The sequence below is a fragment of the Haliaeetus leucocephalus genome, unplaced genomic scaffold (genome assembly GCF_000737465.1).
Source record: "Haliaeetus leucocephalus isolate CR32 unplaced genomic scaffold, Haliaeetus_leucocephalus-4.0 Scaffold306, whole genome shotgun sequence".
NCBI classification, from domain to species: domain Eukaryota; kingdom Metazoa; phylum Chordata; class Aves; order Accipitriformes; family Accipitridae; genus Haliaeetus; species Haliaeetus leucocephalus.
Window position 1 is genome coordinate 2,149,196 of NW_010972742.1, and position 27,512 is coordinate 2,176,707.

At 36.6% G+C, this 27,512-nt stretch overlaps 1 protein-coding gene across 1 annotated transcript in view; it reads right to left on the minus strand.

Moving 5' to 3' along the window:
- The window catches only part of QSOX2 (quiescin Q6 sulfhydryl oxidase 2), a gene marked incomplete at its 5' end in the record, with an annotated part of 27,751 nt that continues 239 nt past the window's right edge, over positions 1-27,512 (minus strand). Inside the window, 11 exons of the mRNA XM_010571096.1 lie at positions 1-2,996; positions 5,605-5,793; positions 9,997-10,147; positions 11,331-11,453; positions 13,798-13,927; positions 16,122-16,265; positions 17,258-17,403; positions 19,814-19,904; positions 20,101-20,206; positions 21,347-21,395; positions 22,665-22,765. Coding sequence (XP_010569398.1) covers positions 2,446-2,996; positions 5,605-5,793; positions 9,997-10,147; positions 11,331-11,453; positions 13,798-13,927; positions 16,122-16,265; positions 17,258-17,403; positions 19,814-19,904; positions 20,101-20,206; positions 21,347-21,395; positions 22,665-22,765 — 1,781 coding nt within the window. The remainder of the gene's footprint in view (positions 2,997-5,604; positions 5,794-9,996; positions 10,148-11,330; positions 11,454-13,797; positions 13,928-16,121; positions 16,266-17,257; positions 17,404-19,813; positions 19,905-20,100; positions 20,207-21,346; positions 21,396-22,664; positions 22,766-27,512) is intronic.

Sequence of the window (27,512 nt, forward strand, 5' to 3'; positions counted from 1 at the left end):
TGGGACCTCTCACTGGATTCCAGCACAAAGCAAGTGGCACAATGAGCCAGCCTGGACAACCTTCCACCACTGGTTCACTATCTTTCTAGTTACTCACGAGTTGTTTTAATATTCAAGCCCAGGTGCTACAAAGGTAATTATAGGACTCTTATAAATTCCTGAAGAAGAGGGAGACACACGATGGCTCCTTGAGCCAGAACTCCTGAACAGTGAGGGTCCTTAAAAAGCACAGACTGACTTAACGTCACAGACTTAATGTCAAAATTAGAGAAAAGTTTTCAGGTCAGACCATAGGCAGAAGCAGCTGCCCACAGGTGCTCCCAGCAGCTCTCAGCTCCTCGGAGGCAGCATATGGCAGAAGGCAGGAGCTGGCACCCAGCTTCGCCGAGAGAGCGTGGAGTCAAGTTTCTCACGTTGGAGCAAGAGCCATCGGGTGCATACAATAAACAGTGAAGATGGTTTAAGAAAGCCTGAAAATGCACCTCTTTCTGTATGTCACACCAACAGTGTCATGTGAATGGAGATTTTTTTTTTCCTCTGACACATTTACAATAACCACAGAAGGTTATTACTTTGTGTATGTTATTCTGATAAACTTAAGGAACAAGGGACAATAAATCTTTGAAGCCCAATTTTGCTATTCTAATTGGAAGCTGTAGAAACTCGTGTCAGAAATGTTCAGTTTTGTGAACAAACAAGATTTGATTACAAAAAAATATCCCTGTTGAGTTTTCGTGCTTTTAGACCATTCTTGTTGCTAGGCTTTAAAACTTTTTATCCTAGAGCTTATGATGGAAATAGGAGGACGACACACTAACAGTGTAAATACAATGAATTGGCCAGGGACTATTTTTTCCTTCACGTGTAGCAGAAGAGCTAGCAAACGTTCAATTAAATTAAAAGTTGCAAATGTAGAATTGAAAGGAAAAGCCTTTTTATATAACATAATTAATCTGTAGAACTCACTGCCACAAGAAAACATTGAGGCCAAAACCTATTAGGATTAACTAAAGATTAGGTAATGGATAACTAGAACATGCTCAATTACATTGGATAGGATTATAAACTTCACTATCCAGGACGTGAATTATCCCCCACAGCTAGGATCAGAAAGAAACTCCTATTCCACATGGTAATTTTATAACTGTTTTCATGGTTTCTTCTAATTGCTGCCAGCCAGGACCCCAGGCAACCAGACAGACCTGTAAAGGCAACTGCCATATTCCCAATCACTGCCACATCCCAGAATGGAGCAGCTCTCAGACTTAACCATTAGTTAAACGCTTCTTGACCCAAACAGAGTACTCCTCCAGCAGAAGGGCAAGAGAAATGGGCTGTTCTTCTAAGTACTGTACAGACAACTTTACAGCTAGCAGGTGATACTCTCTGTGAACTCAGAACTGGAAATACCAGGTGAAGTGTTTACCCCACCTTACAAGGAGAAAATTACTAAATTGTAATGGAGTTATTCAACATCATAAGAAACTTAGTATTTCCAGATCTGTAAATTTGTTCTGGCATGCTGATGCAAATCTCACTGTCCTTCATTGAAAACACTGTTCCCCTTTATTAGAGTTCATCAGAATTGGCTTCCATCTGGATAACACAATAATTACTCAGCTACTTTTCTGGTTCATAAATGAGTGAGGTGAGTTATCTAATGCTCCATTAACACATCCAATAGAGGAGCAAGTAATGCACTGGGTCCAAGGCTGTCCCTGCTTACATCTAAACTCAATTAAAATGGATGACAGAATTAGCAAGTGGAATCAGGCTGCTTACTGAGATACAAACTGCCACAAAACTCTCACCCTAGCAGAAACACACACATCCTTGGCTGGAATGCACACGAGAATGGAAGACTTATTTGAACGTGTAATGCTTTCTACTTTAAATATGCAGTGTAAATAATATTTCGGGAAGTCACATAGGTTTAGAATGGATTTAATCAGAATAGAACTCTTGTTTCCTGAAAAAAAAATCAGAATTCTTGCTTCTCCAAATGAAGCAGCCAAGGTAACAGCATAACTGTTCAGTACTCTGGTAGGCAAAATCAGCTCTGGATACATTAAAAAACCCACCTGACGAAGTACACAAAACAATATCCAATTTCCTTCTAAAACCAGGCACAGTTGATTGCATAATGCAATGTTTACTCTGAAAATGAGTAAAGGATGTAGGTGGTAAGTCATGGAAAAATCTTAACTGAAAAATGCAATGCTTCCTTCAGTGGACATTTTATGATAGCACTGTGTGCCTCAGTTAAAGATTAGGGTTCTTACAGCGAGCTCCATATATTAAGCTAGAACACTTGTGAAATGACTTGGGGAGAAAGGGTTTTGAAACATGGAATACTGTATATAAAATCCCTGATCATAAATATTAAAGCTGTATCTGGTACTGAACAGCCATGTACAATGAAAACTTTGTTTCCGATTTAAACTTCTATACAGATGAACGATAATACTTCACTTTCCACCGTTTAGATCTCATTCGGAAAAAAAAGTACATTATCATTAAAAATAAGGATGATGCTACATACAGTATGACACACAGACTCATGTCTATGTTTGAAAATCCAATCCCTAAGAAAGACACGGCCTGCTTCGTCTCTTTAAGGTTAGCTGATCCAACTGCACTTTTACCACTATCTTTGACAGGTCCATGGTTTGCTATTAGCTTATCTAACACCTTAGATTCTGAATCGAGTATGTTTTCTTTATCCTGGATTTTATTTTCTTTGTTTCCACTTGGTTTCTTCAGTAGGCTTTTGTCTTTCAACTCCCTTGTATCTCCCTGTTCAGTTTCGCTGGAGTCAGTCTGGCTTTCAGTGTATTTATATAGAATATTTTCAGTGTTATAGTGACACTTCATGAATTGTAGAACTTGGGCTTCATTCCAGCTGTGTAATCCTTTAATTTCTTCATGACATGCAGGACAAATGTCTGGAGTTGGCCACTGAACTTTGGGAAATTTTGGATCTTCAGTCAAATCACCTAATTGGGAGGAGAAAAAACGTAAAACTATCAGAATTGAATGAACTAGGGAAGCTGAACCATCAGACGTTTCACTGGAAACCACAGAGAATATTTTCCACTCATAAATAGTGAGGTTGGCAAAAAAAGCATAGCCCAATAACGTTTGTATTAAACTGAAAACAATCATGAACAAATTTGGAAATTCATAGGTTTCCTTATGGATGCATCAATTATGTTCCAAAGTGTTGCTTCCTCTTTCAAAACACAAACACTAAATAATAATTATTTTCCTTTTCTCTCAGTAAAAGCTGTAGCATTCAAATTCTAATACAAGATACTACAATTGCTATGCTTTTAGAAGGCATGAAAACACCACCATCTGGGCCTTTCAGGGGTTAACTTGAATTATGGTTCAAAACAAACTGCTCTTTTGCACTCAATACTCTTTAATCCTGAAGCTTGGTTTGCAGCAAGCAGTTTCAAGGCCAAAGACTTGCGGATATTTTCATGTTTCTATATTGTGAACCATTCTATCCTAAGCTTGCTTTTTCATAGCTTGCATTGTTACTATAGCAAACTATTTTCAGTACTTTAAAAACTATTATCATATTTAAGATGTATTTTTCAGCTTGCTTTTTAGCATTTAAACATATAATGCTGTCTTGAACTAGATCCAATTTTAACATTTTAGTTGCTCATAGCTCTGGCCACTTTTCTGTCTTGATGGCAGAGCTGAACACTGTAGCTAGTGTTGCACTTTGTTCTAAAAAAAAATATTTTTAAAATGTGGATGGAGATAATTTTTAGAACAAAAACCTGTACCTGGTAAAAAAGCTAATTTATTTATCTGATTGTTATTAGTACACTAACACTTAAATTATTTCAGAAATAAATATAGATTCTTTTTTATTGTTATTTTTATAATTTTTAAAGGCAGGAAACTTCCCCATGATTTTGAGCAAAATATTGTTTAGGGATTCAGAGAAAGCTTAAAATATTTGTCTCCTTGATGCCTGCAAGTATGAGAGCAAGTTTGCATTTCAGATATCTTTAAATAAGTATTACTCAGTAATCAAATTGTTTCAGTAGAGAAAGTAGAAACAAAATGTCTTATGGTAAGATTACAAACAGAACACTTGCTGTACTTCATGTTTTCCTGCCAAAAAGAAGAACGCTATAAATTCTGTACATTCTAAAGCAACAGGAAAGAATTAAATAGGGCAGAGCCATATACAACAATCTCATGACCTGCACTTGAAGGCTGTGCCAAGGTGTTTTCATTGACCAGTCAAACATCATTTCTCATTGAAAGCTATATATATTTCCAGAAATACAGATGCAGCTTTTAGGAATTAAAATAAGTCACTGTCCCAAAGAGAAATTTTAGTAAACTTAAAAAGCATAATTTAATATTATTAGTTATTCCAGTACGTTTATACTTCTTACTAAAAGGGTATTTTAGCCGGCTGTTGCATCATCTAAATCAATATCCATGCTAGTTTTCCAATAACTTAATGTTCTAAATAAGTGTATTGCTCCACTACTTAGCAACTTCAAGTTACCATGATGACTTTTTTTCTGTATTCAACCTGGCAATAGTAACAAACATTAGGGGATGTTTTTATTTAATACCTCATCATTTACTTTTCTCCTTGGAGAAAGGAGACAAACTGTTTATGCTCACAAGAGTATTTAATACTTCATAAATCTTGGGAATTCAGCATAACCATAATATAAACACAATATACCATATTTAAATTGTAACTAATGCTACATTACACAGATCCATAACAGCAGACAGGGATTAAGTGTAAAGAGAAACCAATTTTCTTTAGTGCTTTAGTTACTTGATATTCCCATAACAGAACGGATTAAATACAACCAGTATTTTAACGGTACTTTTAGTCTAACTGAAAACATGGCAATCTAGCAGGGGGACAGATTTTCTTCACACAGTAATTTTATTTTATTCAGTTGCTGATCTGCTAATAGTTTAGGCTCTTTTATCCTGAGAAAGTCTCCTGTTCAATTATCATCATTTTCTATACAGCATCTCTCCAGAACAAAACGAAGACAGGTTTTAACATCTATTTAAACTGTTACAGAAAGAAATTTAATCATTTTTTATCCACTGATAAGTAGCTGAACTGTATGCTCCTTTTTGAAAAGGCTTGATTTGTACTCCAGAAATATCCTCTCATCAAGCAACAGGTAAAATCTCACAAGAAACAGTATCTTTGAGAATGATGTTTTTTCATTATATATGATAAGAGATAACTATGTTACTGGAGGATAGCATATCTCAAGTATATATTTCTCACTCATGCAAAGTTTAGCATGTTGGTCTTAAGAGTTATAGTTGATTGGGATGCTCTAGGTTTTGCTCTATACACAAGTACCCTTTCTTGTACACCAATGTAAATGTGGAGTTAGTCTTTTGAAGTCAGCATTTAATAAAGGAAAGTCAAACTGGAACAACTGTTACTGTTGCTTCTAAATTCTTGTTACAGAGCCTCATTTGCCCATCCCTTTGTTCAAATACAAACCACATTGTATAAAATGCCACAGCCTTGGCTTTCAGACACAGCTACCTCTGGTGGGTTTTCCTAAGCAAGGTCTTCCATACCTGCGAGCCTGTTATTCACTACGTTGTGCTTCTCCCAGAGCCAGAGAACAGCCTTGTCTAACGTTTTAACGGAATCCATGGACTCTTTAGCCATTTCTTCAAAATGCTGAGCACAAGCCTTGCATCCAAAAAAGTGGTGAATGTATCTCCGCATGATCTGAAGTACTATTTGGGGATTGTCTTCAAGACCTAGGAAGACAGACGATAGATGCATTCAGCATCATCTGGACAAACACAGCTTGAACATCAGCACTTTAATGTACATAAAAGTGAACTATGGGAAAAGGAAAGGAAATGTTGCTACCTTCTTGTTCCATGTAAATTTATCCCTCCACTTTAAAGATAAGAAACTAGCCACTTTTGTAATTTAAAGATATCCATAACACATGTGCCATCATACAGAACCTATACCTCAGTAAGTCACAAAGATATTAGAGGGATTAAAAGCTTCACACAGTTCTTAGAAGAAATACCCCTCCCCCACAAAATACACATAAGATATTGTCACTAAGTGGTTGAGGTGAGACATTTAGAAACCAAATTATTTGGCAATAAATAATGTAGAGTTTAAACTGATCTCAAACAGCATGTTTCAAAACATACTGTTTTGAAAGGTTATCTGGGATATCAGACACAACTACAAGGGAATTCTTTCAAACACACTAAGGTTCAAAAAATGCTAGGTGAGCCCTAGTGTTATTAAAAATGCAAAGTAGCTATTTATACCAATACATACTAACACATTTAGTCTACACAATTGCGTTCAAAGTTACTCTGGACAACACATTAAAATAAGAGTTAAAGGTCAAGTGTTCTTTACAGTGAAATTTCTCCTTTCAAAGAGTATCTTACAAGTTGAGAGGTGGAACAAACTTAGCTAAATGAAAATCAGACATTAAAAATTTTTCCAGAAGCCCATTATCAGAGTACATCTTGAAATTGTTAAAACATGCGAAGTCCACGCTGTCTATACTTCCCACAATTCTTCTGGAATTAGAGCCTTTCTCCAATATCTTGCCCAATAACTAAATGAATATTTATGTTAAGTATTCACCATTACATTTATGCTCAGGCACTAAAGTTATGGTGACCTTGCTACTGAAAAACCAAGGGTCAAAACCCCTCTGGTAAGTATTTCACAAGGTGCCTGTGATATCTGTTTGTTACTCCGTAACTCTGAGGTATTACAGAATACCAGAATCTCATTACAGTTATTAATTCCACAGCTTTTTTGGCAGGCACTGAATGCACACACATAACAGCTACTTAGCGACTTTTGAACTTTCAAGAGTAACTCAGGAATTCCTCCTAAAATAAATACAAAACACATTATTCTTTCTATAACATTCACACTTGTACACTAAAGATAATGTGAAAGAATTATTATTTTATTGAGAAGGAAGCTAAGGTCTTTACAGATTGAGAACTTTGTCCTGGGCCTTTATTGAGACAGCAGGTAGTCCCTACATCTATAAGTGGCTTGAAAACCTGATATAATTTGTTGAAATCCTAATGGTTTCATTTCAGTCTCACAGATTTTCTGATTCATGCTTAATTGACCTAGTAAATTATGCCCAAATGTATTTACAAATGTACTATACATTATCACGAACACACACTTGTCAAATGAAACACATTTTATGATGCAGGTTGATCAAATTACCAATGCCTGCAGTTGAACACCTCTATCAAGAGTAATTTACAATGCAGGTTTTGTAGGTTCTGTAGTAAAGGGTTACGGTGCTTTGTTCACGGTCCTATTCCGTAGTGAGTAACAAACAGTTTGGTAGCACATATGCCCTCTGTACATGTGTTGTTTTTTGGAAAAAAAAAATCCTCAACAAAACCTATTCAAAACTATCAGAGTACTTATCTGTTATGTATAAGAAATGCATTTAGACTGTCACAAACACCTTTATTTAGAACAACAACGCTACATTCTTAAACATGGCAACAAAAAAGTCTTTAAAGCCAAAAAGAAATCATAAAAAGCAAACAATCTCTACTCAGACATTCAATATCTGTGATTGAATAGGCATGTATAAATAAAAGCTATGAGATTAAAGCAGATTAAATTACCGTATTAAAAGAAATTTTGGAAAGTTGAAATGAATTTCAGGCAAAACAGTTTTACCCTGTATACTAAAATATATATTTAGAAAAAAACAACAGCAAACACAACAAAAGTAACTACTAGCAAATAATCTCTTTATGGAGGAACAGAGATTCATACACAAATTTAATTATATCTGCTCTCCTGTGTAATGTTACGCTCTTGAAAATTCATTTTGTGGTGAGGTCTTTCAAATTCAGTAACAGATTAAAAAGAATCCAGATTTTTTTTTTTATAAAATCCACAAGCCTGTCTTATTCATGCCAATAGATCCTATTACCTAAAGACACATTTCATATAATTAAGTGTGCTCAGGACTAGATTTCTATAATGATTTTATACATCCTTGGATGTGAGCAGTTCTGTTCAGAGTTCCTTTGGATTCCCTTATGCTGATCCCACCGCAGGTTCAAATTACACCGTTCAACAATAAAATGTGTCAAATATAAACCAATAAAAACATTATATCAAGAAAGCCATAGCAAGTTCACACTGACTGCCAGACTCTGCAAGCAGAGGAAACTATCAAGAAAAATACAGCTGCTTTAAAAAGAAAACAAACAATTGCAAAATGGCTCATTTTGTTTGTTTTTCTTTTATCAGCCCAGAGATGAATCTTCTATTAACATCTGCCATGTATCATCGTGTAATCCTCCTTTTCTCTTTCCTCCCAAACTACTGCAATTCAGGGTAACCCTAATCTTTAAAATGGACAAGAACCATAAAACCCTACCTGTGGTGGGAAGGATTAGGGAGTACATCATGCTTTTTAGTAGATGGGATTTAAACAAGCAATAAGGAGAGGAAAACCTCCCAAGACATAATCCGACAGTCTCAGACTGACCCAATTCTTTCGCCATAAGAAGTGATCATCACATATCTGTCCCGATTTAAATCGATGGTTAAGTGTGCCAAAGAGTTTTCAGGTTCTACAATGTATTTTTAACTTCAGACTAACTGAAGCTCATGCTTGAAACATGGGAGCAATTTAAGATGCAATTTTGTATAGTTAAATATTAAGAACATTTTTACATTTAATTAGAACACCTTTTGGCAATTGGGACAAAAGGGGAAATCTAACTTATCCATGATCCTGTTGAACAGCTAATTTATCATCCAGTACAAAAAACCCCAAACTCACCAGGCAGAGCACAGTACTAAATTAAAGGGATTCAACCTACTGTCCCATGAATAACAAACAAAACAAGACAAAATGAAGAGAGAAACAAAAAATCAACAACAGGATGATTAGCTATTAAAAAAAAAAAATCCCTATTCTGCAGGAGATTCTGTGTTTAGAATTGAGAGGTTTTCACTGTGATTGCAAGTAATGCTGGACAAATGCATGTATCCATAATTTGAAATAATAATTTTTTTTTTAAACATACAATCAGCAACTGACAAATTGCAAATTTCTGAGTTTTATGATCTAGTAACAGTCCATCTAGCATTCTTATATTCCTTCAAAGAGACATTAACAAGGCTTTAAATGAAAACTAAATAGAACTATAACCAAACAAAGCACTGTCCTGGCAAGAATAAAAACGTATGAAGGCCAATATTTTACCATTAGTAATTCTATTTCCATTGTGCGAGGAAAATAGATTATATATCCAGCATGTTTCTTAAATGGGAATCATCACCAGAATATTAACACTCTGCTTCACAAGATGCTGCAAGTCTAAAAATCAGCAATTTTACAGAGTGCTTGCAAAGTAGTATATCACTGCACAGACTAACGGACGCTAGGTACATTCAGCTGAAAAAAAAAACCCAAACAGTCACAGCATTCAGTATTTAAGAAATAATATTACAGAAGGATTGGCTAATGGTTGTACATCTTTTATAGCTACTAAACTGCACGGTTAAATCTCATTCTTCTCAAATTAAATTAGTAGTGTAACCTTAGGTAACCTGAACAATGTTCATCCCTTTTCAGGTAGTTCAAAATGTCTTTGTTTGAAATTCTCTCCTTTTTCTGCTTTATTGCTCACATCTTTAGGGCCACATACTTTATTTACCACATTTCTAAGCAAGGACAAACTGACACGCTTTCTTTCAAAGCCTCCCCGCTGCAGTAAAGCTATGCTCTGACCTCTGCTGGTGCAAACCTGAAAGCTAAGCCTTGAAAGCCAATGTCCTCCACCAATGTGTTGTTAGTTGAGTATTTACACGCAAAAAAAAAAATTTGCTCTAATCCATTACTTATTCTACTGTGTAGCAGAACTGCTGTACATATTTGTCTCATCCTTCAAGTGTCTCGCATAACTGCTGCTTACCTGTATTTATCAAAGCTTTTGGTCGCAGTGCAGCTTGAACAGTTAGGGTATGAAACAGCTTCCAAAGGGAACAGGTATAACCTCTCAGCTCTGGTCTGCTGCCCTGACATCCGACCCACTGAACTTTCTTAGTGAGAAATATCCCAGAAATCTGGGGGGGGGGAGGAGGGGAAAAAAAAATAGTATTTAAGATATACACATCTCCGGGACTTAAATTCACTACTGAACATAACAGCAGTCACAGTTGATTCTACCTTGAAATTGAGGTGATCCAAGGAAAGAATAGTAAATGACTCTCTCTGCACTTCTGCTAATGAGTTCATGCTTAAGGCAAACAAATTTTAAACTGAGATACTCTGATGCACCATTGTAAAACTCATCCCTCTGGCAAACACATTACATGATACACAATGTACAGTCACTGGTGTCAAACCTACTAAAATGCACATCACAAATGTCTAATTAGTCTGACAGAATACATTAAGTAGCTTAACTTGTGAAGTTTTTTTTAAGCACAGTGTGAACACAACACGCACACACAAATATTACTGTAAACTCTGACCGAGCTACAGTTTCCCTGGGCACATTAAAAATTCCATATTACTCAGCAAGGTTTACATAACTTACAGTGGTAAAGTCTTACCAGGCTAAGATGTAGAATTCATCATTATTCCTTAAAACAAAACCACTACTTATTCATTATGCCTACAATCCAGTGCAAAATTTTAGTTTCTCAGACTTCTCTCTCTGCTTCCTAAAACACACAGGAGGTTTCCAAATTTCACATAGCAATCCCATTTCACAGGAAGAAAGACTCATATTAACTTCTGTACAAAGATAGCCCTGTGATAGGGCTTTGCATTACCAAGGTGAGATGGGATTCCTAGCAAGGCCTTTACTGTGCCGGGAAATTAAAGAGTGTTTGGGGAAACTCTTCAGGAATAATATGCAATTCAGTGGGTAAATTTCCCATCACTTAAACTCTGACCTTTAAGAGAATCCTGCTGACAGCAGGCACGGCACAGCAAGCAAAGGCAACTCAAAAATATCCGCTGGGAACCTTGCATCATTTGAAGCTGACGTTAGGGAACATGTATATGTTAGCGATCGCTTGCTCATTATAAAACTGAGACAGGATTGTGTATTTCAATTCTCTCATTTCAATTCCTTCATGTGGATTTTTTTTCTGGTAATGATTTCACTTTATTTTCATTTTAACCTTCTTATAACTCCATTATGACTGAGGGACCATCAGTAAGTGATGTCTTAGATTTATATAGAATCTTATCCTTTACTAATGCTGTATTTTATGCTGGAAACTAGCAACAGCTTACCCGCATTTTGTTGTTGACCAGATCTAGGATAGCATCATAAGGGATTTTGTCTAATGGAAGGCTCACCAGCCACTCTTGCAAGGTCTCTAACAACTTTACCACAGGCTGTCGGCCAGGAAAAAGCTGTGGGAAAAAAACAAGAAAGAAAATACCCATATTTTACCACATTTTAAAGCACAAATCTCATTAGCAGCAAGACACTTTTATCTTTACCTAAATGTGCTTTACCTGTCTTTAAAATGCTTCAGATTTTCTTTTGTTATGAGCAAATTAATTACTTGGCTTTTTATTGAAAGCAGAACATCTCACACTAATTTTTGCTTACAAAATTTAACAAGTTGCATGCACAAAATATTAACCAGTAGAATGAAGCTACCCAAGAGTAGGCAGAAACGCTACAGAACAACTTTTGACAGATTATGTAGAACTTTGCATTAAGGTAATTCAGCTCAGTGTATAGCTCAGAACGGAGCATAAGACCTAAGTGAATCAGAGAGGCTGAAATCCTTCTCACTCTTAGAAGATAATCACAAAAATGAGTTCTTATAAAATATTTGTTCAGATTTCTGTAAATGTAGATGATATTGGTTATCTAGAAGAGCATTTTCCTTTTCATATGTGTAACAGTGATTGCCAAAGTGATTTGGAAATAGTGACTTCCTTAACTTGCAACTTAAAGAAGTCAGTCTGTCAGATTAGTGCGAGGAACCGTAAATCAGAGGTAATGCCATTATTTTACACTAGAAATGGAATCTTACTTTAGTGATGGTTGTAATTACTATAGAATTAAGTAGAGTATGCATACCATCCTCTAAGTACCCTTCCAGAAGGAGCAGTATTTCAACAGATGGGGAAATAAAGTCCCTGTATCTGCTACATTAAATACAGAAAGCAATTTATGACAGAACATGCTATACATATGCCAGTCATTCTGCAGCCATTGTCCAACTATCGATAATATCTCTAATTCGTAGACCACTCACTTGATACCATGCAAATCTAATGGGCAGGAACTCCCTTTTGCTAATTGTCTGTATTGTGTCTAACAGGGGGCCATGTGCATTGTTTGGGTTCAAAGACAACTCTTAAACAGTCTAAAAAACCAGCACACCTCTGAACTACTGACTGCATACTATAATTACATTTATTCCTGTAGGAGCCCCAGAATATCACCCATTACTTTCTAAATGACAATAGTATCTCAGGTAGGTACCAGTCTCATCGAGGATTCAAAAAACAATGGACTTCTGCACTGATAGCCAAAAAAACTATTTCTGCAACAATGAAAATCCCCCAGGTAGGGAACCAGAGACCTCTGTGACTTAAGATTTATCACCATAAATGCTGTTACACAGGAGGATATTATAAAAAAATTTCCTAATGGAAACACCCGAGAATCATGAATGAGAACTACGAGGAAAGTGTTACACAACAAGAGAAAGCGAATAAAGGACAGCAGTCCCCACTTGTACAATGGCAGTCTGGAGATGAGCATGCAACTAAAAGAGAGCATTCCCCATTTATGCGCTAATAGCCAGGGAAGCAAATGACATCAGCTGGCCAGGAGCCATCAGGAAGAACAGAGGATGTTTTAGGGATAATATGATGGCAAGATTACCACCACACTTTCTTAAAGAAATGAGGCCAGCTAGAGATTTCTGACCTCTGATGGCCGCGGGGGGGTAAGAAACTGTCTGTCTGATTTTCAGATAAATCCAGATATTTGGAAATAGTTCATATAGGCCTTATTATTCCCTTAAACAGATATTGATTCACTTTCTTCAAAATAAAACAAAGTGTTAGCTGCTCAATAAGTAAATATAAAGAGATATTGGTCATTTCAGTAGGCTGACATTATGAAGTTAAATTATTTCAATTTTTTTCAAGTCATATCACATTGTATTACATATATAGTCCCTTCACTCAATTGTAGCATGTAAGCATCTTTATTTTTTAAATACTCAATTATATTCAATACTACCATTATTTTGAAATACTCAGTTAAATTCAATACTTCAATTATATTCAAAATTTAGACAGAAGTTACCAATATCTCTAAACAGAACACCATTTGTCAAGCATGCACTAAAGAAATCCAAAAGTCAAGAAGGCAAAACAAAGGGTTTTTTTAATCCCACTCAGTTACAATAGCTACTTATCCTGAAAATCTGATAAATGGACTATATTCACAGTGTTTGTTCAATATGTTGCAGACTACTTAAGCTTTATTTAATTTCTAGCCCTCTGAGATTAAATTAAATGCATTTCAACCCTCTAAGTATGTCAGAATGGCATACAGTAACTCAAAAATAACATATAAAGAAACCCACAAAACTATTTTTTAAGCTACTGAGGAAGCATATACTTAAACATTCTGAAAGACATTTTGAGAGACTTATGTCACATAATAAATTTTATGTTAGAGTCACTTTATTCTTACAAATAATCAAAGACTAGAAGTGTATACCTTGGCAGAAACGGTAACAAAATCCTTGAAGGTCTTCAGCTCAGCTCCCTCAAGTGTCTTGTGCGTAGCAAGCTCTACCCTAAGCAGGTAATGCAATCCCGATTCAAGGTCAGCCATGTACAGCTTAGATCTGAAACACACATATATAATGTTATAAAGCGGCAGGTTTCTTTCGCTCATTTTCTCACCAGTCATGAAGGTAAAATTGATATATAGTAGGTGTCATTAAAACCTCAACATCTGCCACTCCACAGTGATTGCAGTATAACCTACACCACTATGGGAAGACACAGCAGTTACTTCAGGTGCTTGGTACGGTGAGTGTCAAGTTCAGTGAGTTTCACTGTATTCTCTTCAAAGAGTAATTTTGTGTCATTTTCTTCAGAGTTTAGACAAAGGAAGCATAACCACATACAAGAATTTCCTTTATATTTGACTAAACCTTTTGCCTCCCCGCCAGCTTTACCTTGTAATGAAATTATAACCCTGACATTGCCAGCAAGGAAATAGCTAGGGTAAAGAAATTATAGCTTCTCTTCAGGATTGACCACAAATAGAAAAATAACATGCTATGAAAAAAGGGAGACTTCTGTTGAACAAAAGTAGATCATACACAGAGCAGGAGTGCAAACAAGACTGAAAAAGATCAACGTTGGAAGGGACTGAATCTAGAAATCCTCTCCCAAATGCACTAGTTTTACTGTAGGTTGTTTGCATACAAGTTTAACAGTCAATTTTAATCACACCAGCTCTTAAGACAGAATTAGCTACCTTACGACAGGTACAAGTAGAACACGTAAAGCAAATCAAAGAGTTTAAGAGTTCCTTCTCATAACCAAATATCCTCCTAACAACAAAAAACACTTTACAAAGTACAAATACATCAAGTAAAAAACCCTATCTTTCAATGCTTTCAGAGTACAAGCTCTAGACAGTATGATACAGAGCAATGTAACCAAACAAACAGAAGTTCACATTGTTAAGAGAGTTAAACACTTCTTGTAAGAGTTCAGTAACATTATTATTTCTAAAAACAAATACAATTAAAAGAACAATCATTCAAGAAACTGGCTGGTCCCACCTCTTAAATAACGTGCAGGAAATAACATATTAAAATACAGAATAATCTATATTCTTAACAACTCAAACTACAGACTTACTCTGAATTTATCTCCTTAGTTAATATTGTACCTGCTTATATTTAAACAAACTGCAAAATTCTGCTTCAAGTTTCTTAGATAAAGAGACATCCAAGTGAATGCATGAGGTTCCCCAAAGAATCCTATTTAGAAGATACTTGGACTTGAGATTCACATCAACAAGATTTTGTCTTGCTGGAAAGCAGCTCAATTTAGCTAAGTTGTTTTGACAACAGAATGTTTCATATAAAATATTTTATAATAGTCATTAAAAGAAGATGACACTAATAGTGTCCATGAAAGGAAAATAAGTACAAAATGAAAGCACTCAGTCCTACATCTTTTCCATCTAAAGATGCTGAGGGATTATCTCTCTGCAAAGCCTTTGCGTCCTTCTCTCAAACAGACAAAGAGGGAAAGGGGGTGAAGATAAACCTTACCGGATTTGGTATGATAAACATCTTTTACAGTGACTATAGTATTTTCTATTAGACTTGCATTTGACAAGCACTTTTTAGTGGGCACTGATTCACTATTATAGACACACAGAATTCTTGTTTTCTACAGAAACATTATAGCTTATTATTTTACTATTTATTTTTTCAGGGACACCGATTACTTGCTGAAGTTTTCCAACAATTCAAATCAGTGATCTATATACTTCAGGTAATGGGTGATAAGTCCTTGGTATTTTTAAGTCAATTAAGCATTTAACAATACTTTTGGAGAAAAACATTAGCAGTGCAGATGTTTGCTGCTAAAAACCAAATACTGAAAGCCCCCAACAATTTCACCTCTGAATTGTTTCAAACACTGCTCACAATCATAAAGAAGTTGTAACCTTGATGCTAGAATTGAACTAATTCACAAGTGTTACCTGAATATACTGGGAAATGGATGAAGTTGAAGCAACAGCTGAAAGCTTTGCTCTCAGTTTTGATGCTATAATTTCTCCCGTATTAAGCATGAACGCCTTTAATTTTACCCAGCAGAAGAATGCAGATCATTCAGTAGTGACCAACCTATTCAATTCAAGGTGCATCACCTGGGATGGAATGAAGTACAATTTTGAACTGCCCTAGGGTTTTATAATAAATTACAGCACAGCTTTCCACATGGCAAGAAAAAACTGCAAGCAAATTTTAATAAACAAGCATTGATCTGAAAATCGAGGGTATCACTTACTTATCGAACTCTTTCCACACCTTGATTTCTGTACTCTCCTCTTTGTTTTCTTGAACAGGTAGCTGAAGTGGCAAAAGAAGTTTTTTTCTTACACCTGGCAGTGACTTTAAATACGAAGAAAAGAAAGACCGTAGAGGCTTCAAACTGCATATAAATGGACAAAGTAAAGATTACTTTTAGTCTCAGACTAAGTGACTATCCAAAGCAAATTAGTATATTTATAAATTAAAATATTCACTTTGTTTTATGTTTTTCAGTCCTAGTGCAACATGTTTATGTTTTGATACAAAGTGAAACTAAATAATGCTCAGTTTAGGAATAGTAATAATAATAATTTGGATTAGAGGTTTGACATTCCATCCAAAATTAGAAACATCATTTTCATCAAAATGTCAGTTCGCCTTACACAGGCAATGTTCACATGGAACAAGTATTTCGACTCAGAAGCAAGTTTAAGAACTTTGATGCTTCATTAATTTTTTTCACTTCTATTCCAAAGTTTTTTCTTTTCAGAAGTATCACAATAGTAGGTTAAAGCTATAAATAGGCAACAGTAGTATGCAAAAGTAATATTAGGTCTTTTATTAAAAATACAGGTAACAATATTAAATGGTTCATTAACAATCAGCTCATTGCTCTCAGCATATCAAATTCCAAACAACAAACATTGGCCTAGAACTTTTATTTCCAGTTAGAAACACTACTTCAAAACATCTACTTCACAAGTGAGTTTTGTCAGCAGTATAAACTTGTTATTGTCGTCAAACAACACAAAGGTTATAATTAGCCACCACACCATTTTGGCTAGTTTTCCCTACTAAATGATGAAGTCTAACTTCCACTGGCATAACCCACGTCTGTGTATCACAAGCATTCAAAGAGTAAACTGTATAACAAGACCACCAGATTAGTTAATAATTGCTAGAGAGCATTCAAGACAGGCAATTTTCAAACACAAAGAAATGGAACACACAACTTCAGTCAGTACAATGTATTGATTACATGCCAGGACACAATGTCATTATATACATGCAAAAGGTTATAGAATAACTTACTTTGTATGAAAGGAAGCTGTGGAAATTGTTTTTATAGCTTAACTGAACCTCCCCATATTCCTCAGAGAGATAACTACTTACATGTTAATTAATGCATGGGACCCATTTGGATGGATCAGATAGCATGAAGGGACTGAGGTAATACCAAGTTTCTCAAGAAAAGGCTTATCAAAATTCAACGCTCTCTTTACAATGATATTTTCATACTGGATCAAGTCTAAGATAACCTGGGTAATGAAAAGATGACATGAATTATACATTGTTCAAGGAATATCCAATCTTGTAGGACAAGACATATAAATAGGTGAAGTGCATCATCCTTTAAGGGTATCATTAAGCTGTTCACCAAGGAAGTACATCTGTGAGTATTCTGTGGACACTAACAATTTCAGTTAAAGAAGATTTAGTCTTCTCTGGAAATTATTACTCCTATTGTCCATTTTTTTTTCTTGATCTATCCTGATCTTTTCCCTTTGAAGTCTAACATCTGAAGAAAACATTAGAATGAATGATAAAATGTCCTCATAAACCTCAAAATAGCCCAGAGGACATTCCACAGGCACCAACAGGTTTATGTTTCATGTTATTTATGTAAGAGTCTAAAGGCAAATTTTCAGGTAGTGAAGAAACACTGGTCCCACCACTTTACAGCATTCTGATGTCAAAGTCCATGACTTAGACGAAAACAATTAAGGGCTCCACAGGAGTTAAGGCTTTGCCTGGCAAGCCCTGCCAAATCAAGCTGTGTAGTCTGTGGTGTCACAGCACCCAGCTGTCTGTTCAGCTCTTTTTGTTTACCAGCCCCACAGCAGAGACTCCATATAGGGATAGGTGCTTATATCTCAAGAGTTCCAGTTCACAGTCCAGCATCTTAGCTCAAACCAATCTTCATTGGCTGTTTAAACCTGATGCTGGGGTTTTGCACTAGAGCAGCTGGGAATAGGCACAAATTTTTTTGCAAAGTGTAAATTACAGCAAAGGGTAGAGGAAGCAGAAGAGGGTGGTAACATCAGGATGCCTCAGAGATTTGCCAGGACTCAACTATCAGGTACAGCCAGAGCTGCACCTACAAATATGATGATAAATATGATATGGTTCTAAGTAATGAAAACTTGTCCTTTAAACAAAAAAGCTTAAATACACTTTGCTTCCCTTTCTAAATCCTTCAAGATCCCACTGCTAAAGGCATCCTCTTTTGCCATTCTAATGGCCACACTCCTCACATCCTTCCATTAGTCTATGCTCTTATACCACCATTTCAAGTATTCCATTCTTCCCTACAAAACCTTCCATGTGTCCGACTCTTCTTACATTTCTGCTTCTCATTCTTTTACTCCTCTCTGCCTCTTCTATATCTTTTTCCTGTTGTTAGTTTCCCAGTTTCCACTATACTTTTCCCTTTCACGTGAATATTATCTTTGCCACGTTTTCCCTCACTTTCAAATTTGTAATTTGAGACCCTTCCTTTCATCAGTGATAAACACATGGCCTCCCTTTCTTGAGCTGTTGTGACTTCTATTAGGTTTGTCCATATTGTCTTATAATGTAAACTTGAAAACAATGTTATTTTCTATTTCACTGAACTATTCTATAAAGCTAAAATGCTACATAACATCAGCAAATATTTTTTCTTCTGAAAGCAGACTCCACTTTCTGTTAACCAGATGATACTCAGTCTTTCCCTATAACAACAGGTAATAAAGCAAGTGTGATAAAGAGCTGAAGAACTTTATAATCATCACATTTCTTCTCTTCAGTAATGCCCACTTGTAGCAATACAGCAGCTTCCAGAACACAAATGTCTGGAAGCAGCCTGCTTCTCAAAGTGATTCTCACTTTTGGCAGCACACTCTCCTCCACTTATGCAACTGGGCCATCCCAGCATCAAATCTAATTAGAAACATTTCACAGACAATGGATGTTTCTACACAGATTATGCCTAGATAATTATGCAATTTATTTTCTTTACTTATCCTAGATCTTCACAGGAAGAGAAAAGTAACAGTTGTCTAAGCTAACAGCAGGCTCATTAGGTGGTGAAATGATGCCAAATCAAATATTTTATTTGGGGAGTGGGGGAAGCAAAAAACCACAGACTTCTACTTCCTCAGTGCCTCAGAGCTGTGAAAATAATTTTATGTTATCATCTTAATTTAGAATGTAATTTCCTAAAACCTATATGTGAAGAAAGAGAACCAGAGAATTTCTATTATTATAAACAGCTGAGATCACAAAAGCTGCCCAGAAGAATGAATATTATGAACAGTTCTCTAGCTGTAACAAAACAATAACATAATCTGACAATATTTTTGTTGTGGTCTTCCACATCTTGAAAGAAAAAAGAATTGTGCTAGCAATGAAATTGATAAATTAATCTTCCACTAAAACGTGAATGGAAGAAGTTAACATGACATCACATTCATCTGTAAGTATGTTCTTCTGTGTGACTAAATACAACAGCCCTATTATAATGCTTTGACTTTGTGAAATCTCAAATATGCATGACCTGCCCTTTATGACCCTTTAATTCAGTCTTATAATCAGAAATTTTCTTGCTTGGCTAAATAACATAAAATTCTTCTGTGTTATGATAACATTCATTCATATTCATTACATCATTCATAAGTCATACCTTACCTCTCGTCCAACATAGGAGTTATTACTTTCAAACACAATGGCAGTATAATGATGGCTGTTCTTGTCAAAAAGAGAAGTAATATCACTGGACCTTTTAAGAAAAGAAAAGCTATTTAACATAGGTAGAATACAATACACCCACTGTTATGGATGGTATTTCCTTTTACAGTCTCATAGCAGAACTGATAATAAGAAAAAAGCTTACTTCATCTTTAATGGGATCTTCTAAATTTTATTTAATTAACATAGTAAGCATACACCAGCTGTATTTTAAACAAGGAACTTACGAAACTGGATCCAATGGTGGGCAAGCAGGTGGTCTCAGCTCTTGGGAATGGTTCTGTAAGAAGTCAATCATCATCTGACGAACTGTTTGCAGCTCTCTATCTGCTCCTGCTGAGTACAGGTTACAAAAAACCCACAACACTTCAGAAAACTGGGAAAAAATTATTCACATGCAGGTTTTCATATATTCTCATGTTTTTCTGTGTCAGGTTTTTGTTTTAAATTTGGACTTAAAAACAAGAATACTATTTGGCTGAAGAATGGGGACTAAGGATTTGTTGTAGGATTTCATTTTAATGTTGAGATGAGATCATTTTTAAAAGCTATCATCATTCCACCCCAAAATTAATAAAACCTGAAGACTTTTCCAAATCTAACCATCTGCCTGCCTTGCTGGTTTCCTCTTCAAACAATGCTTCATTTTAAATCTGTGCTCACTTTCACAATAGTTGGTGTGGGCAACTTCAGTAGCTTTTTTGCAATAAGGATATTCATCAAGCATTAAAAACTGCAAAGGTGTACCATTCTTACCAAATGGGCCAGGTGAGGTTACAAAGCCATGTAACAATATGAGGAAATAACTGAAGTGTGAGAATATTTTATTTGCTTTAAAAGAAATAAATTAAAAAGCAGCAGCTCTCACAAATGCCAAAAAGTAACAGGTACAACTATGGTCTACTTCTACATTAAGGGTTAATGGTGCAGGTGGTCTCTCTTCTGACCTCTGGCCTTTTAAATGTTAATCCATTGAAAAAGACAACATTACTTTTGTTCCCAGACAAACCACCTCAAGCTGTGATCCCTTCAGACACACAGGATAAGCCTGTTTTCAGTTAGTCAACATCTGAATAGGGGTTCTCCCAGTGAGATTCAGGATGCCTGGAAAGCGGCTGACAGATCAAAAAGCACCAGAATCAGGATTGAGCAAATTGGATCTCATGCTGATGAGGTATGTGGTGGAAAAAAGGAATTTTAAAAAATTATCTAGCCATTTGTGAAAACTACATTTCAAAAAAATGAGGAATGTGAGTCCTTAGTTCTTGAACAAATGTTTTGCTGTCTAAAATTCTGCCTGACATTCCATTTCCATGCAGTACTTGTAATATATCTTAAAGAGCTATTTAGTGTCCATCCCATCTCTAGCTGTCTAAACTAATTGACAGGCAAAGAGATTTTGCTTATTGTGTGACACATCCCTGGCTGATAGGATAACTGCTTTGGGGACTTCTTACAGTAGGATATTCTTACCTTTGTAATTTTCTCCAGTAGTAAACTGCTTTGTAAATGCTTTGAAGTACTATGTGGGAGAAAAAAAAGTATTATTGCTTTGAAAATAACTCACTGTGTAAGACAAAGCTCAGTTCAGAAACAAAAATGGCTTTCAAGAGTTTTTACTTTTTACAGCTCTAATTACAAAACATTTTTATCTATCTGTTCAGCAGACAGTTTTCCCTTTTAGCCTGAGTTCCAAAGACCTGCTTCTCAGCTATACGAGGGTAGCTCATAGCTACCAATCGAAACTCTGATATACAATAAAGCCAACTTTTAGAGGAAAAATACCACAATGCTTAATTGAATACTGTATATTGATCCATTACCAAATCAGTACTACCAACTACACATATACTTAGAACACTATTCACATTTTCTCAACTCCCTCCAGTGGTTAAACAGGATATATAATGGAGCTTGACTGCCTTCTGCTATAAAAAATAAAATAGAAAAGATTTAGTGTCTAATAAAGAGTGCATACCAATTTACACCCAAAACTTTAAGGAGTAAAAAAAAAAAAAAAAAATTAAAAAAATTTGTTCTTTCTATCAGGGTAGAACATCACAAATTCTACAGTGAAATGTCTCCTGTTCCCTCTCCTGTCATAACAAACACAGTTTATTCAATAGTCTCCATCCATCACATTCTGCTTACACTTACAGTTAATAATGTGATTATACAGATTGGCAAAGACAGAGAAGTTAAAAATTGCACTTAGACCTGAAGATGAACAATGGTAGATAATTTTGGCAAACACAAGATCCCTTTTAACAGTCAGTTTAAGCAAATTATGAAATTAATTAGAAAAATAGTAAAGGATCAATCAAGGGTGAATTTTTAATTGGAGCCCTGGTCATGAAATTAGCTGATTTCATGATGCAATTACCTGTACTTTCACATACCAAAACTAAAACCACTATTAATAATCACAAACATTTGAATTGAAAAATACTTATACAAATTGTTATTATCAAACAAATATATCACAATGAGGTGTTACATAAATGTAACTATATAGTACTTATTCTAGAATGGTATCTTCAATAAGAATTTTTCAGATTCAGAACTGAGGACTAAATTACTACTATAAATAACTACATCAGCTATTGCATTCAGCAAGAAGAACTCAAATTAATCTTTTATCAACCCTGCAGCTTTATCACAAAAAGCAAAGAGAAAGTCCAGCTAAAGAACAACGAGTTACACATAACACTCTGCGCCAGCAAGTTTGTTACGGTTTTAGTTACTATAAAGCATGCATCATTTACCTAAGGCAATATACTATGCCACTTACCCTAAAAGTTGGGTAATAGTGAATACCATATTCTTTGCACGTCTCATAGTTCTCTTCTTCCCCACAATCCAGCACACCAACTCTAATTGCAGATTCCCAGTCTGAAAACAAAGGTATCTTTCAATTTTCAGCAGAAGCGATCACGGATCTCAGCTGATGGATTACCCTGCTTCCCACAGAAATCAACAACAGAGCTCCGATAGATTCCAATGGCATAAAAATCAAGCCCTCAGTCGATTCTCATTTGCTATTCATTTCTATCCTCAAGTGTAATACAATCTACTGATTTTTAAAATAACTGTGTTTCTCAGCTGCATCAGTATTTTCAATACACTTAAATAAGAAGAATCCCAACACACAATGTAGCACTTCCAGGGCTGAAGCCATTTTATCGAATACAGAAAGATGAAATAGGAGCCAACCCAACACTTGCAAGATACTGGATTGTATTCCCTAGCTTTCCCCATTAGATAAGCTCATAAAATAAACCATGCAGAGTATATATAACTGAGTAAAATTAATCCAGAAGTTACTCATCCACATGGCTGTCAATTATAAAACCATAAATTTGATGCATCTTGTATTATAGTTGTTTAACAAGGACTCACTATTTACCGAACTTACAATTTTCTCAGAGGCCTCCAGAATTGCACACAAGCCAAGGCTCACATATTGTCTACTGAGAGCCGTCTTTACCTTTTAGTACCGTTCAGGAATACATTAGATGCACCTCAAAAAATATCTGAGTTTTAACCAGAGTGCTAAAGAGTTGAATTTGAACATTACTGTAAGTTTCGTTTATAAATGTTTCATAGCAATAACCACAAGAGGTCAAGTATTTCTATAAATATGCTTATATAACTTCAATAAAAGCTTTCAATTCATTTATAGCTTTTTCCTTCTCATTTTGCTAGGAACTTATATTTTTGAGCCATGCTCTGCTGCAGCAATCACTTTAAGGAAGAACTGCTCCAAGAGACTCCTTAGACAGTTACTTTTTAAAGCTAAGCTAAATCAAAACAGCTGTGGGCAGAATGTGAAGGTACACCACAATTCCCAAGTATCAATAAAATTTAAAAAGCACTAAAATTAAACTTGCTTTTATAGCAAAGAGCATGAAAGCTTCATCAAGTTCAAGATCTGATTGACAGTTGCATGCCTAGCTGCTTTTGAAATATAGCTTGACCTTTATTTGTCTTTGGAGGAGGATGGGGCAGCTGATGCAGAATTTCAGTTGTGCTGAACATGCCAACAGCTGAACGGGCACCAGGAGTAACTACAAGCATGCTAGAGCAGATGGGCATGTATTCACAGGAGCACAAAAGATACAACAGTCTATTTCATCAAATAAAATGCACAATAAAAAAAAAAGTTTGGCTTCTGGGTATCTATCTCATTCAACTTTCACCACTCCTCCTTTTTCCACCTGTTTTGATCCTCCTTCATACAATGAATAGAAGCACTATGAACCCAATGCAAATAGCCTACTCACAACAATGCAAACCCATCTCTAGCTAAATACTTGGGTTAAAGAGCACCAGCTGGGATGTGCGCTGCTTAGCATTTGCTTCTGCTTAAAAAGGAGGTCTTCCTTTTTAAAGGATGCAGAAGTTGCCGGAGTGCACAGACTAGACTGTGTAAGTTTACAGTGGCACTGTAGCCTGGATTGTTCTTTTTAAATGCTGATGAATTTGAAATTAGTATTATTATTTTTGATATACTAACTCACAAACTATATGAAAGGGGTAGATGAGTGATATCATATTAACCAACACTATTTCTGTTTATGCTAAACAAGTTCCAATGAATGACACGAACGTATTGGACAAACTGGAAATCCAGCAGGTTGGTCAAACCTCCCACTTAAGAAATACTACAGAATACCAAAACGCCAGTCACAGTACATTACAAGGAAGATACTTGCTTTGCATAAACCTTGTGTATTCCCTCCAGCAGGTAGATGCAATGCCATGTGTTGTTGGTTTCCATTATGATGTTTCAGTCAGGGAGATAAAAGATGCATCACAAGGAACCTCTCCCTGCGTTCTACTTAAGAGTTACATATTTTAACACATAGGCCGCTTCCTGAATAATGACAGGGTTTCTGCAGCTCCCCACCAAATGTGTTTAAAGAACAATTTCCAGAAGCAAATCATTATTGCTAGATTTGGAACAATTGCTAGATTTGGAACAGTTGTTCCAAACCTAGAGCAGTGGATTGCTTCTGCATATAAACCAAGGGTTGTTATATATGGAATTTGCATGGGGTTTACTTCTACACAGAAAACTACTGCACGTAATTCCAGCCCACAGGCATTTTGGTGGATAGATTCAATCACTTTTTGAGACAGAAAAAGTACAATTAACTATAATGGCCACTTTGGATACTACTGTAATAAAACTAAATGTGTGATTAGGAATGCAGCAGCGAGGACTCTAAGCTTAAAGCCTGTTCCGAGATGAGAGGAGGTATCAAACTCAAAACGTAAATTACACAAAAGCAAGCACCGCTCCTAGTTTTCAGGAGGATTATGTTCTGCTATGACATTTGCAATGATAACATTGCCAAGATTTAACAAATGAGAAATGAAATAAAAATTAAGTATATTAGTACAGGCTTTTTAGGGACAAAGTAGCTGCACCAATTTAACTGGACTGTACCAAATTAGCAAATACAACCACACAGTGATTTAGGAGTTCTCTAATGCAGATGAGTCTGCATCCTCAAAGATAACTGTAATATCCTAGCAGATGAGTACATATTTTTGAAAAATAAATGTTGAGACAGCCTAAGTGGGCAAAACATTTTTGGGTTTTTTTTTGGATGAAGCTACCAACGAAAAGTGTGACTGTTCTCAGTCTCCGACTAAAATCCATTCATTCCAACTTTAAAATAGAAACATTTTGCTGACAAATAACACCAGAAGCCAATTGCATTTGCTGGTAGTGCCAATGTCCACAAACATAAAAATCCACTTTTTAAATGAAAGTCTTCATAAAAACTCAATGGATTAAAGAGTAGATAGGCCTTTAACTAGTTATACTAATACAAGTGCATAACATCATTTGCAGTTATCATGACTCCAGGTGAGAAAGAAAATATATATTTGAAGAAGTCATTACAAGTTACAAGAAATATTGCCTACAAAGGTATCATGCTGCTGTAGTAATATATGAACATGTCCCTGCCTTATTCTGACAAAAACTCTGGTCAGTTCAGGCTCTTCATGATCTTCACTGCAGTGTTCAAACACCTTGTTCTTACTTTTCCTCAAAAAAAGAAGAAAATCTAATACTATTTTAACCACAAGCAAATCAAATTAAAAGGTGAAAATGTTACACAAACTTATGCAAAGAAAACAGAAAAAAAATACTGCTTTTATAAACAAAAACCCATGCAAGTAAGGAGCATTTGAAACATTCTGAAACCATTACTGCTCCATGTTTCTCCGTTTTTCATTTTCTGTTCAACAGTTAGCAATCCTCAGTGTGTGACGCGTTCATCAGGACCTATTTTTGGGTAGGCCTCCATTTCTGTGTATCCAAAACCACGTGTACCTAATACTGCACCTGCATTTCATGTTAATCGCTAACACTTTTCACATACAAGGCTGCCAGAGAAAAGCCAGAGCTCTTCACTCCCTCTCAAACTGAAACCATATGAATACATTAGAACTGCTGCCTCCATCCTGAAAACGTCTCTTGGGTCAAATGCTAAATTAAGAGTGGTTTAAAAGCCTTTAACACCACTATATTAAGCATAACGTTTCCTACAAACTCGGTCTTCTCACCATCAGACGTATTTAATTTAACCCATACCTGAGGAGCCTGTTTATTTCCTTTTCTTAGATCTACAAATAAGAGTAAAACACTTCAGCGCCTGCCAGAAAAATCGAGCAGACTAAGACACAGCAAGGCAGGCCTCCCTCAGTATAAACCGTGGAGGCCACCACTTCTTTTTAAGTCACTATTTGATGAATCTGAAGATCTGACTCTCGCTTAGCTTGATCTTTGTATTATTTCCTGGCGGTTCTTTCCCCCCTTCTAGTCCATTCATGCTATATTGAATTTGCAAGGTATAAATCAAACACATGCACGGCCCCTCCAGTACCACAATATTTATTTTTTGTTTATCCTCTCATATAGGCTAGTCTCTTTACAAAACATTCAGAAGATAAAGATCTCGCCTCAAAGAGTTTAGCCTAAACATACCTCCTGTGCCTCAGCGCATCCACTCGCACGCTGCAAGGCACAGAGACGCTCGCGTGTAAACCCACAGCCGTAAATCCGCTTGGCGTGCGTGAGAGGCGGCGGTGATGTTTTATCCCTGGATTCCTACGAAACCTTTAATTTGGAGACTTGCTACCAACACCTACGCCTCGCTTCGTCCTGCCTGCCGTTCTGGCAGCGCGGCGAGGGCCGTGCCCGCCACCAGAGAAGCGAGAAGAGGGGCGACCCGCGCACGCCAAGGCACCACGGCGCAGACCAAGCGCGCCCACGGCTTCGCCGCCGAAGCCCACGGGTGACACGGCTGGCCGAGGCCCCGCTGCCACCCACGCGTGCCGAGGCCCCCGCTGCAGCCCAGCTGCCCCACGGGTGACCACGTGCGACGAGGCAGGACGAGGCACCGCTGCGGCCCACACGGGTATCCCGGTCCCAGCACCGACACCGGGGAACCGACGGCCGCGGCCCGGGAAACCGAGGGCGGCCGCGGGGGCGGAGGGGCCGCCGGGCAGCGCGTCAAGGCCCGCGGCAGCCCGGCCTCAGGCCGGGCGGAGCTGTGGAGAACCGGGCGGCGGCGGTGACCGCTCCCCGGTTGCGGGGGGCCCGGTCAGAGCCCGCCGCGGA